The sequence below is a fragment of the Nansenia antarctica genome, assembly GCF_963989245.1.
Source record: "Nansenia antarctica genome assembly, chromosome: 6".
NCBI lineage: Eukaryota > Metazoa > Chordata > Actinopteri > Argentiniformes > Microstomatidae > Nansenia > Nansenia antarctica.
In genome coordinates, this window is record NC_137676.1 from 25636224 (window position 1) to 25650161 (window position 13938).

Sequence of the window (13938 nt, forward strand, 5' to 3'; positions counted from 1 at the left end):
CTTCAGTAATCTTTCTATCTTGGAGGAGAGCTGATGAATTCTAGCTGAACAGTCAAACATATCAAACAGATAAAAACATGACCAAAATGAATCAGGCACACAAAACTTAAATTCCTTTATGTTCGTCTTCGTTACCAAACGTTTACAAGATAGATATGCAGGTAAATATGTTTTAAATCTAAATATGCATATACTGTCTCATACTAATCATTCTCATGTCTGCAACTAACTTCTTAAGTTTATGGTAGTGGTACATAACAAGTCATAATAAGAGTAACAATGGAGGAGGCCCAAATAATCTGAGCCACCGTAACCCAAAGTTTTCCAAATGGAATTCCGCTTCCAATGATAGCATGACCCGCTTGGAATGTCTTAATGACAGCATAATGTTTCTTGGCTGTTTGCACATAACCTTTAGCGTCATTAAAGCCTTTTTCAGCTGTTCCAATTTCAACTTTAGCTTTAGCAATTGTAACCCCAGTCAGCAATACATGATTCTTAATATTATCACTTAGAGTTAACAGTATGTTATCCATTTCATATGTTGTGCCTACTGTCCAATTATGCGGTTCCAAGCGGATGTTAGGAATATGCAAGGTCTGCAAAAGAGATTGTCCCATATATGTTAAAGAATGTGGGTTTGGGGAAACACAAACAGGCCCTATAGAGCAATAATTATCATTAATAATTACTTCACCTGTCCCGCACCAGTGAGTGTGTGATATCTGAACTGGCCGAATGTTTGGGGGATCTTTGGTCACTTCAAAACCGGTGGAGAAATCAGAAATATTAATTTTGGAAACATAGGCGCCATTACAAAACACACTTAGGCCTACTTGTTGACAATGTTTCCTGTCAAACAGGTTATCGCTCTCATCTACATAAGCTTCCATAAGCCATCTACACCAGTGTTGATAGTGGTCCCCACAGGGAAATGGGAGAGCAGTTACACGGCGTACTGTGTATCCAGGGCCGCGGACTAGAGGAAATGTAATCACACCCCTCAGAGTATGTTCTGAGTCAGCACAAACTCTTGATACCGGCAGAACCTCCCCCACAATGTGCCATGGAGCCGGAAGTGTTATTGCAGCCAGGAGTTGGCCTGCGATTTCCGACGGGATATACCCATCTTTCAGCACTTTGTTCCTTCAGACCTCCCCTCTTCCCAGGGCGCAGTCTCAGGCTGGAACCCTTTCCGATGGAGGTTTACTGCCCTCCAACCCCTTCTTGGGTCAGAGTCAGTCTACCTCCACCCCTTCCGCTTCCCAGACGTCTCCTTTTCAGAGCTCTGATCACGGAAAGCACTGCTCGCTTACTAACGCATTCGGTTTCAGCTTACAGTGGCCTGACTGTACATTGAGCTGAGCGCAGCCACCATTTTCCTATGGCTTAAGGCTTTGCGACCCAACCGGCCGGTGACCCAGTCGATAGCGATCCCCAGTCAGTGTCTAAACACCAACCCTGTAGCGGTGATTGGCCGCCCAGTTGGGAACCGACGGTCTGATCCCTAGCCCACTTCGCTATGGGTCTAGAAACTTTGACCGTTTACACCAGCCTTGCCTGTTCACGGGTGTGACTTCCTCTCACATCCCGCTAGGTGTGGGCTGTCGCCCACGTACCACGCACTGCCCACACACCTAGATGCGACAGGTGCGCCGACTAGACGGTACCCCGGTAGTATGTTCATTCATACTTCATCAGACACAGGGGCCTTCAGTCTTCTCCCCAGCACTATATCTAGTTTTTATCGTGCCCTCGGAACTTTGCAATTCCACCGCCGTCTGTTACAGACTAGGTTCGGGGTGCCTAATCCCCTGCCTAATCTGTAATCATAGAGTTCCATTCGGCAATAGTGGCCTGTCCGCTCGGTAACACTGCTGCTCTCGCTCTGCTCTCTCCAACATCCTGCTGAACGCAATTCTGAAAACATCAACACTCCTGCTGATAACCTTTACAGTCTCACCACGCATGCCCAAATTGTATCGTGCTGCATTAGCCAAACTCGAGGCGCCATTTGCATTTGCACTTGCCGCCCGATTCACCCACTCACCAGCAAGGACAAGTTCACTTTCTACCCAATTGTGATTATATTCAGATATAGCTTGAGCAAATGTGTTATAAGTTCCTAGTCCTGCCCCCACCCAACCCTCGACTGATCTTTTCCCTCTCTTGCTTGAGCAGCGAGGAAGACGGGTGAGCAATTTCTCATAAAGATTGTGAATCTCATCAGTTAGACTAGAGAATTCCTTACACATTTTTAGCCAAGGTGAAAGGTCCATATCTAGTTTTGCCTCAAACACATGTAATATGCTAAGAGGGTACATAGTGTACCATCTAGAGCAGTGGTTCTCAACCTTTTTTGGGCCAGCGCCCCCTGTCCATTATCCAGGTCTCTTACCGCCCCCCATCAAAAGAAAATTGCTTTTTTTCTTCCCTGAATATTAATGTTGACTAATATTCAGTGTTATATCATTTAAAAAGCATGTCACTGAATGCCAAATAATGGATTTGATTTAACTGGGCAGTTGGAATATCATTATCATTAGTTTACCAGAGAGCAGAAAAGCCATGTGAATAAAAATGCTGTTTATGAGTGTTAAATAAACTCAGACAACATCAGAGAATACAAACAGACTGTTTTATGATGCTAATATTTATAAATGTTTTATTAGACTTTGTTAACACAGTTCCAAAGTTCAGAGCACTGCGCTCTGGGACCACTCAGAGATGGGTGCTCTGACTGAAAAGACGGTTTGTCCGAGCGAACTGACCGTTCGTGCATTTACGAACGTACCCGTAATAACACTGCTGACAGCTGTTTTTCATGAGAAAAATACTTAATGCGCGAACGCCCCCCAAGAACACCTCAACGCCCCCCTTTTAAAAATATCTGCTCCAGCGCCCCCCGATGTTGTCTGAACGCCCCCGTTGAGAAACGATGATCTAGAGTGTTTAACTAAGCCAGGAGCTGTAATAGGTTTAACTTCTGGACAATACTCAACCCAATCAGGATTGGGCATTTTAGCACTAGCAGTTTTAGCCCTAATATCTTTTGGAACTATCCCCGAGGGTCCATGGTAGAGCCACAAGAGGACTCCTCACTGAAAGGCAACACATCACTCAAAATGAATGATTGTGCCGCACCTGTATCACGCAATATGTGAATGGGACACTCTCTATCTAAGCCCAGAGAAACATGACCGTTCAACATGAACGGGTCGTAGGTTGAATCAGGCTTTTTCCCCACTGGGTCTGGCACGGCAACTAACGAACACAATCCTGTTGGCGAAGGAGAGTCAGGCCTACTCGCTTCTCTCCTTTTACGCAAATCACAATTGGCTATCAAATGACCAACATTTGCTAAGCCCCATCCTCTACAACCTCTACACCTACGACTTCACCCTCGTCCACCCCAGCAACTCCATCGTAAAGTTTGCAGACGACACCACCGTGGTGGGATGCATCTCGGGGGGGGACGAGGCGGCGTACAGGGATGAGGTAGAGCAACTGAGCAAGCTGTGCAAGGTTAACAACCTGCTGCTGAACAAGTCAAAGACCCAGGAAATCATCGTAGACTTCAGGAGGAAAAAGTCAGAGATCCAGCCCCTGCTCATCGACGGAGAGAGCGTGGAGAGAGTCTCAACCCTCCGATTCCTGGGGATGCACATGCGGGATGACCTGACCTGGAAGGACAACACAAAAGCCACCATCAAGAAGGCACAACAGCGGCTATACATCCTGAGAGTCCTCAGGAAGGAACACAGCAAGCAGGAGATACTGGTGACCTTCTACCGCGGCGCAGTGGAGAGCATCCTCACCTACGGCATCTGCAACTGGTTCTCCAGCTGCACAACCGCGGAGAGAAATGCGCTACAGAGAGTCGTGAGAACAGCACAGAAGATCACCGGCGCCCCCCTCCCCTCTCTGGAAGAGCTGTACAACACACGCTGTCTCAGGAAGGCCTCCAAGATCTCCAGGGACCCAACCCACCCTGGGTACGAACACTTTACCCGGCTGCCCTCGAAAAGGCGGTTCAGGACCTTGGCCGCAAGGACAAACAGACTGAAGCTCAGCTTCTACCCCAGGGCCATCCAGGCCCTGAACACAGCAAAGACCTAGGTTCTGGGCCCTGGACAGTCTGGACGGATTGATGGCAGCTGCTGGACTGAAAAAATCAGGTGTATTGCTGAGGCACAAATATGTACATTTCAAGCCTGCAAACTGCGACACTTTAAATAAATGTGCAATAACACTATTGTGCAATATGACAACCCTAGTCGTCTATCTGTACAGTATAGTATAGTGGATAGTGTACATAGCCTTTATTTATGTAAACCAGCTCCTTCCCTTCTTGTGATTTTTTTTTTTTCTTTCCTAACACCAGGGGAGCCACCCCTCCTAAATTTCGTTGTTTGGTACCTGTACTGTAGCAATGACAATAAAGACCATTCATTCATTCATTCATTCATTCAACATGATGACAATAATAACACTCACGAAGATCTAAAGGAATAGGAGATAACTCCCGACTAGACTGGGGTTGGGACATTGAATTAAAACCCATGGCTTTGTTTTTATCCTGTCTCTCAGTCCTACCCTTTCTCTCTGAACCAAACAAACTAAAGTGCTGTTTATGAGTTAGGACGTACTCATCAAGTAAAACAGCAGCCTCGGCTAGTTTAACAGTTTTTCTCTCATTAAGGTATGTGGCTAAACGCTCTGACAGAGAGTTTTTAAACTCCTCCATTAAAATCAGATCACATACAGAATCGAAATCAGCGACATCAGTAGCTTTAAGCCACCGATGGAACAAAGTCTCTTTCTCACTAGCGAATTCCAGGAAGGTTTTATCCGGAGTTTTTTCGTGAGCGCAAAAACGCTGCCTGTATGCCTCAGGCACGAGACTATAGGCGCGAAGCACTGCTGCTTTTAACTTGGCATAATCCAGGCTCTCCTTAAGAGGCATTTTATTCATGACCTCCCGAGCTTTTCCGATCAATTTGCTCTGTAATAAAGGCCCCCATGCCTCTTCCGGCCATTTGAAAGCAGTGGCAATACGTTCAAAGGACTCAAAATACTCGTCTACCTCTAATTCTCGGAACTGAGGGACCAATGATATCTGACGGCTGGCATCGAAAGGCTTAGGGAGGCTAGGAGTGCCTGGTGGATGACCACCGGGAGCCTGAAACTCAAGTTTTTTCATCTCCAGCTCTACTTCTAGTTTCCTCATTTCTAGGTCTCTATCTAGCTCTACTTTTAGTTTCCTCATTTCTAGGTCTCTATTACACACACACACCTCTCTCTCTCTCTCACACACTTTCATTCAACAAAACGTATTTCAATAACAACAAATAACAATATAACAATTCAACAATAACGTATTTCAATAACAACAAATAACAATTCAACAATTCAACAATAACGTATTTCAATAACAACAAATAACAATATAACAATTCAACAATTCAACAATGACGTATTTCTCAAAAAAATCCTCATATAGAGAGTATACAGTATATCTCAACTCTCCTTCTCCTCCTCTAAACACCTCCTTTAGTTGTTTTTTTTAAACTTCAGGTGGAGAGACCTGTTCACCTTTAAACTCCTTTAGTTTTTTAAACTTCAGGTGGAGAGAACCTGTTCACCTTAAAACACTTCCTTTAGTTTTTTAAACTTCAGGTGGAGAGTACCTGTTCACTTTAAAACACATCCTTTAGTTTTTTAAACTTCAGGTGGATAGTACCTGTTCATACCTTACCCTGTTATCTGAGGTCAATAGCTAGGTCTTGGATATCCCGTCAAATCGTCTTTCGAAGAGAAGGAAGGTTGGACAATCTACCTTCACCGGCCTGACCACGAATTCACGAGACAGAACTTTTGGCAGGAACTGAAATCCCTGGCTGTCGACAGACTTTTTCGGTGTGTCTTTTCCCGCTTCTCTTCAGCAAAAACGATTTCCTGGGATCCGGCTCGAAGGACCAAAATGTTGGGTACTAAACCTGAAGTTTAGCCCCGCTGTTCATTCAGACCAACAATTCATTAACCACAGATACACAGAGACTCGAGTTCTCAGTTTCACTTGCTAGCAAGGGAGAATGCTGAACGGCAGTCTAGCACGTCCCAGATCACTCTGCTCGCTCACTTCTCGCTTGTAGCCTTTTATTGTTATCTTTATCACAACATGACAGACATTATATGACGTAGTATACATGCCTTTACATACATGACTTAACATAATAATGAAGATAAGCTTCCTCCCAGCTTGGGGCACGCTTTGGGCGTTTTCCTGTACTTCTCTGAAAGGGGCCCACTTAGGGTGGGACGCACACACTGACATCTTGTCAACAGATCCTTTTTAACATTAATATTGTTAGCAGTTTATACAAACATTGAAAACATATTGAAACCTAACAGTCTCTATCTAGCTCTAGCTTATGCATAGCCTCTATGTGTCGGTATTTTGCTTCTCTCTCTCTTTCATCAGACTCTATCTTTAAATGAGCCACTTTAACCTCCACAGAGGGACTAGGGGGGCCGTCAGAGCAAGAGGCGGCACGCGGGCTAGGGGGAGGAGACTCCCTCTCAATTCCAGGAATGGAAACAGGAGGAAGTGCCTCAACTACTTTCCCCTCCCCTAAAGTCACACCCTTTTTCTCTAAAAGAGCTAGCACTGCCTCTTTTAACTGAGCCAAAGAGTTAGCTTTAGAGAACTCTACCCCAAAATGAGTACCTATAGCACATAAGTCTGCTTTTCTACATTGGTCCAGCCCTTCTCTGGTGGGTGTGGCCAAGAAAGTCTCCACACTAAAGCCTGTAGCCATACTGTCTGCGTAGTAAAGACCTAACTGCCACAGAAAAATATAAAACTACTATGGTCCTACCTAAAAAGTCACTAAACAGAATACTACCCCACTACACAAACGCATCAGCCCAAACCAAAACAGAACATAGAATAAACCTAAACCTAGTTAACAGCTAATGTCACTGGACTACAACATCCACACTCTTACTGTCTGGCGGGACCACAAGGATCCCGGACGAGCCCCCAACATGTTACGCCCTACCCCCTGGTGGTAGGAGCCCGCCGGCATAACATATGACAGTGAGCGTGCAAATGAAGTAGACCAGTGACAACCAGGCATCCGTTAAACAATAATAATTTATTGTTTAAAACACACGGTACAGAGACAAGACACAACACAGACCCCAACCCCCTGATCTATGCAGCGACCACTCAAGGAAAAGCCCCAGAAAACTAAATCTAAACCTATAAACAGAAAACAACCCCAGAACTAACCCCCTAGCCTAACCCCCATAGCCGGTGCCGTAGCACCTAACAAAAATACAAGGGTTAGTGTCGCCGCACTAGCTGATGTTACTAATACAATGGGTGTTCTACGTGTGGTGTAGGACACAGATGTATACCTGCAGGTATCTTACTAAGTGCCCTACCTCTCGAACTCTGTAACCGGCTAAAAGAAAAAAAGAGAACAAAAGAGAACATCAAAAAGGTTAACAAAAGGGCATCAAACAAACTATAACCAGCAACATAAGTTACATACCAAAATATTGAGAGCTGCCACCTCTCTCGAAGAACAGAACAAACTAACTTATATAGACTAAGGTGTGGTGAACTGATTGGATGATTGATTGATGATCCCAGCTGCCAGGCATCTCACTGATTACTCCAGCAGGAGGTACACACTGAAACAGAAGAATAGACAAAACAACAACACACCACAGGTCCAACAGAAAAGACCCCACCACCCGTAACACCTGGCGAAGACACAGCTATACTAGAACGAGGAGTAAGTAATAAATGGCGCTGGGCATGGATAGAGGAGAGTAGTGACGGGAAGCCTTATGGGACGTGGTGCCTCAAACTGAGGGAGCCGGGTGCTTGTTTCTGTACGCCGTGCTCAAAGAAACTCGTCTACGGATCCGAGTGTGCGCGTTTATAGCTGAACATGATCTGTCTTTCACAATGGCTCAGCCACTCGTCGATTTGTGCAAGAAGCTATCAGAAGACAAAAATGCACTGACAAAGCTGTCCGTTTCCAATCAGCACGCCAGCTATTTAAACACACATGGCCTTGCCCCGGAATTTAAAAAACGGCTGTGTGAAAAGCTTAAAAAAGCAACGTTTTCAATGAATATCGACGAAGCTACTAATCTTAACATGGACAAAATCCTCAATGTCCTTGTTCGATTTTTTTATGATGATCTGGCCAAAGTAACAACACAACACCTAGCCAGCAGGAAAGTAAACATCGCCAACTCGTCAGCCCTCATGCATGGTATAGATACATCTAAATAAAAAATACAGGCATTTATACCTATAACCGCCACAACGTCAAATCGACCCACATATAAAAATGCATTATAACCGCTATAGGCAACGGCACAAACAGCATTGCATTGTTTATGTCGTTGCCTAGCAATTACAATGATATGATTCAAAGTCTACTCATTCTCTCCGAGGGACTGCGTGGCTGGTCTGCTTGTATCCTTACCCAGGTATGGGAAGCCATTCAGCAGGTATTTGCTCTCAACATCTGCTGCCAGCCAAAACTTAATTCCAAATTGATCTGGCTTGTTGGGCATATATTGCGTGAACCGGCACCTTGTTTTCGTCGGGAACAGCTGTTCGTCCACGGTGATGTCCTGCCCTGGCTTGTAGCATGAGATGCAGTTTTGTCTGAATCTCTCCCACACTTCAGCCATGAGCGCAAACCTGTCGGTGGTCAACCGGGAGTGTCGGGTCTCCTTCCTGTCAAAGCGCAGAAAGCGCATGATCTCCCGAAACCGGTTCTGAGATAATGTGGAGTTGAAAAAGGCATTTCCCCATTTCTCCGACCAGAAACTTTCAATTTCAATGTTTTTTCCGGCAGTATCCACCCCTCACATATAGCAGAGCAATAAATGCCTTCAGCTCAGCGACTGAGACATCCCAGGAGGCGCGCTTTCTTTCGTCACATTCTGTTGCAACATAGGCCGATGCTGTGGTTATTATGGTCCATTTGGGGTAGGTACTTTGTTAATTTAGTTTTTTATGTGGTGAATGACGTTTTACGCCTATCACACCACCCAAATATTATTCTAATAGCCTACCCATTTCCAGTGTTATTTTTGACTGATTTACATTGACGTACAGGCAAAGCGATGAGTGTTGTCAAAGATACTTAACTTGTAAAACAAGAGGACCAACAACATTTTATGACTTGAAATATTCATTTGTGAACACAATGCCTTAATACAATGACAGAGTACATTTTGTTGTAGGCTCGGATACTAGAAATGCCGTAGCCAGGCACAGACGTCAATTTGACCCGTTGGCGGTTTTAGGTATATGGCGCCCTCTGGCGGTTCTAGTGTTAAAGACATCTAAATATATTGTTTTATTTTGTATTGAGTATAAAACAGTATTAATGCATTTTGACATTGAGACATATATTTTGTATTGACTATAAAATAGTATTAATGCATTTAAACATTGAGACAAGAAGCTGTCTTCTGTACCCCCTCTCCCAATATCTCAAACTGTGACCCCCCTCCCCAAGAAAAAGTTTCAGGCACAGGATTTTTTCCCACTTTAAGCCCTGGGATCATTTGAAAGCCTTAATGATCAGTAAAAAGTTATATGCTCTTTTTGAATGCTAAATATTGAGTTTCATAATGAGTAGCTACCAACCTGGGAGTAACAGCTGTAACATAGACTTATGAGATACCCTTGGGTATACATTACATCACGTAGGCTCATCTCTGTTAAATACATTAGGCAAAGGAGCGGCTGTCATTATGTAGAATTGTACACTCACAATGGTCTCACTTTATTCATGGGTTTCTTTGGGTTGACACCGCTCATAGTCTACCTGTTGTCCTATGGCTTGTGTATTTGTACCTCACCACTGTTTTCGAATTAAACCATTGCACTTTAGTTCTCTTGTTGTGCCGTTTATTAGTTTTCCCTCTTTCCCTATAAGTGGCAACATACACCCTTTATGTTACGGCTCCCCCTACACCCCCTACACGTAGAGCCATAAGATCTGGGAGTTCGTAACAGATGGGCTGTCAGTCAACCACCAAGGATATAGGCCCTGTCAATCCTGAGGCTTCTGAGCTGAACATTCGCAAAAGCTGATTTGATTTTACTTTATTTTAAAATAATGTTGAAAAGTTGTTGCTCTGACATACTATACAGTAGATGCAACATATTTTAAGACTTCAAATTCTATCCTTGAAAACCTGTTTTTTGATCAATGTAGTGAACCGTAGTCATTGGATATGTCTGCTTATGTGTTGCGTATTGTGTTCCACCACCAGGCTAAAGGGGGCGCTGGAGAGAGAAAAGGAGGAGCAGGAGTCGGAGGTCATCAAGGACTCGCCTGATTCGCCAGAACCTCTCAATAAGAAACCCCGTCTGGCAGCAGATGACATCCAGCCTCCTGAGAGAGCCAAAGGTGTAGCATTACTGTAACCTGATGTTTGAGAAATGAGAAATGGATTGTTACTAAACAATGCAAGTGAAATGTAATTAGTCATCATTGGGTTTTATTGTCATCAGAGAACTACAGGTAGTAGCTCATTTGTTCAAAAGGAATGCCAAATTAGACTCGTTCAGAAAGTGTTCCTCTATATTTGGATGCACTTGGCTTCTGTCTCAGGCTAACTGTTGTTGTAGACGTTGCAGACGCGCCTCTGCAGTGAAGCAGTTAGTCAGTCGTTGTCTGTGTTTGTGTTGTCGTCCACCTGTCTGTCCACCTGGCCCGCGGTTCACAGGTCCAGTCTCGCTGCTCACCATGTGGACCAACAGGATCACCACCGCCAACTCTCGGAGGCATCAGGAGTTTGCCGGGAGGATCAGCTCGGTGAACAACAAGGCAGAGTTGTACCAGCATCTTAAAGAAGAGAACGGGTGTGTGTGTGTGTGTGTGTGTGTCTGTGTGTGTGTCTGTGTGTGTGTCTGTGTGTCTCTCTGTGTCTGTGTGTGTGTGTGTGTGTGTGTGTGTGTGTGTGTGCGCGCATGCGCGTGCGCATTATGATATATTGATATTCCATTCAATGTCAATTTATTTTCAGAATGTGTCTGCCTGTCTGTCTGTGTGTGCGTGCGTGCGTTAGGGCTGCAACTAACGATTATTTTGGTAGTCGACTAATCTGTCGATTATTTTTTCGATTAGTCGCGGTTAGTCGTGTGGCTTTTCGCTGCGCGTAAATGGCAACGCAGAAGCATAAATCCGGCTTAACTAGCTATCTAACCTAACGTTACGCCAAGCTACAGCTGCTCACAGAGCTAGTTGATTGGCTAGCTAGCATTGCTGGCTAGACTACAGACAGCTCACGTTAGTAGGCTACGCTTGGCGCTGTTTATCTTACAGACAGCTCGCTGGTGGACTCAACATAATTGAAATAACATTCACTTATCAAGCATCATTCATGATCATCCACCATGACTACCTGGTATTTTAATAGCGACCACCCCTCACTTCATTTCATCTCGCGTTCTCCTGGCTTCAACATGGAAAACCCCTGCTACGTAACGTTACATACAAGCGCCTCTGTCTGTCACACGCGTGCCACAGGGCAAATAAATTAATAGCACAAACGCTCATAGCATGTACAGCCCTGTCCATGAGACGTTGTTTTCCAACATGTAACAGTAAAGCTAACATAAACATTACGACCCTAACAATATAACGTTAGCCAGTTGGCTAACAACGTTAGCTAAAACTTACCCAGCTGATTCTTGCATGGCTCCCGTTTTTTGTTTTTTTAAACGTTTTTTAAAAAAAATACGATTAGTCGACACTAACATTCCACGTCGACGAGTTTTTATGATCGACGTCGTCGATTATGTCGACTAATCGTTGCAGCCCTAGCGTGCGTGTATTATGATATATTGCAGTGTTTCCCCTACCATTGCGGGCCGCCCCCCCAACGGAACCCCCCGCCTCCCCAAGAAAGATGAATTATTACGGACATAGACACCAAATATCTGACAAGCAGGCTAAAATATCAGCGTTTCTTAAACGCACCCAACACGAATCTGGCGAGTAGCAAGCCCATGGGCTCGTTGGTAATGTTAGTCCGCCAGTAGTCTCACATGACCAGACGTTTCTCCACACTTCGCGTCGCGCTGCGCTGGAGAATAATAAAGATTTTGCCCGAGTGTGTGCAGTTTTTGAAGAGTTTTTGCAGGGTGAGATGTCTGCAGTAAGCAAGTTGAAATGTTAGCAAATATACTTGCTGAGTGTTCTGACAGAGAAAGTTGGTTAAAATTGGTCGATATTATTGTGACTAGAAAGTGTCTGACTATAGTTCCTACTATATATACACTATATAGGTGTAAAAGAACTAGCAAGCTAGCTAGCTAACTCAGAGGTGATGAGATGAGCTAGTCTGCTGCACACTTGCCAGCTAAAGAGCTAACTGGATGCACTTTATTATTTTACTTGAAGTAGATATACAATCTTTCTTATTCTGCTAGAATTGGGATTCATGGTAATACCATAATGGCATATTTACAGTACATGGACAGTGGATTGAAGCATTGGAAATGTCAGTTTTTTATAGTTGGACAGTCAAAATGACATTATCTGACTGCATTGCCCACAGCAATCCAATATTCAATTATAATTATGTTATAAATTGATATGGATCAATTTATACCTCTTATTAGATTATAAATACTCTGGCTGTTATGTTTACCTTTTGGTTGACAGCAAAAGGGGGAGAGAGGATGGTTCTCGAGCCTAATCTCCTGTTTCCGTAGCGTAAGGCAGCTTAATGTACGAGTACACCCCCTGGACATGACGTTGGTATTTCGCAGGGTCTTACCCCCTGGGGTCCATGCCACCCCCCCAAGGCAGCAAACTTAGGGGAAACACTGTATTGATATTCTGTTCAATGTCTTATTTATTTATTTTCAGAATGGACCTCCATGAGAATGGGAAAGCCACCAGATGATGTCACGTGTCACTACCCAAGATCCTCTGTGTCCCTCCCCAGGAAGTCACAGCAGAAACAGGATCTTGGGAGAGATGAGGTGTATGGAATGTCCTCCTGTACTCTGTCCGTTGACAGATGGGTGGAAAACTTTTTTAGAATGACTTTTGTTTGTTTTTTACCCACGTTTGTATGGATAGACTCACATGTTGTGTGAAGCAATAAAAGCTGTTTACAGGCCGTTTTGTCTGTTGCCATTTTGCTCTCCTTTTCTCTGAATGTGTCATTTTTCACTGTTCATTCATGTGTTCAGGTTGTGTTCAGGTTTTGGGTCAAGTCTCAGTTATGTTCAGTTCAGGTTGCTACCAGACACTTCTGCCCAATACGCTTGAAATTGCTCCAGGGGCGCTGAGCTATGGCTGACCCTTCTAGAGGCCTAAACATAGTCAGACGTAGCATACACGGACCGGACTCCGCAGGGTTTGTGACCGTGCATACCTAGCATACCGGTGTCACACAAAACATGGCTCAGCATGAAATGTAGTAAACTGGCATGAAATGTAGGAAATTGGTACGCAGGGATTTAGATCAGGGATTTAGGAAGTGTTTTGCGAGGGGGTGCTGCCTAAAGTGTTCTACCCAGAGAAAACACAGGGACCTGATAACTGCTCTGATCACGAGAGTGTTCAGGGTATCCGCGGTGTCTTGAAAAGTATTCAAAGTTGATAAATCAATTTTGGGTCCTCAACAGGACTTTACAGGGTTCGTTCAAACTATCGTAATTATTGAACTATTTGCAATGGAAAAAATTCCAACAGTTTCTGAAAGCAGAGAAGTTGCACTTTCTAACCATTTCAGGTTCCTACTGTAGTTCAGATTCAGATAACGTTTATTGCCATTATGCTTGACACATATAGGAATTTGCTTTGGCATTACAGAAGGTGCATTTATGCTTTTTTCACATATATATGAACAAAACAAGTACAATACAAA

General features: G+C 44.1%; 1 protein-coding gene across 1 annotated transcript in view; it reads left to right on the forward strand.

Moving 5' to 3' along the window:
* Window positions 1-13181, forward strand: part of ints13 (integrator complex subunit 13) — a 49635-nt gene extending 36454 nt beyond the window's left edge. Inside the window, exons 15-17 of the mRNA XM_080533408.1 lie at window positions 10324-10460; window positions 10780-10915; window positions 12930-13181. Coding sequence (XP_080389534.1) covers window positions 10324-10460; window positions 10780-10915; window positions 12930-12966 — 310 coding nt within the window. The 3' untranslated portion in view covers window positions 12967-13181. The remainder of the gene's footprint in view (window positions 1-10323; window positions 10461-10779; window positions 10916-12929) is intronic.
* Window positions 13182-13938: the final 757 nt, after the last annotated feature.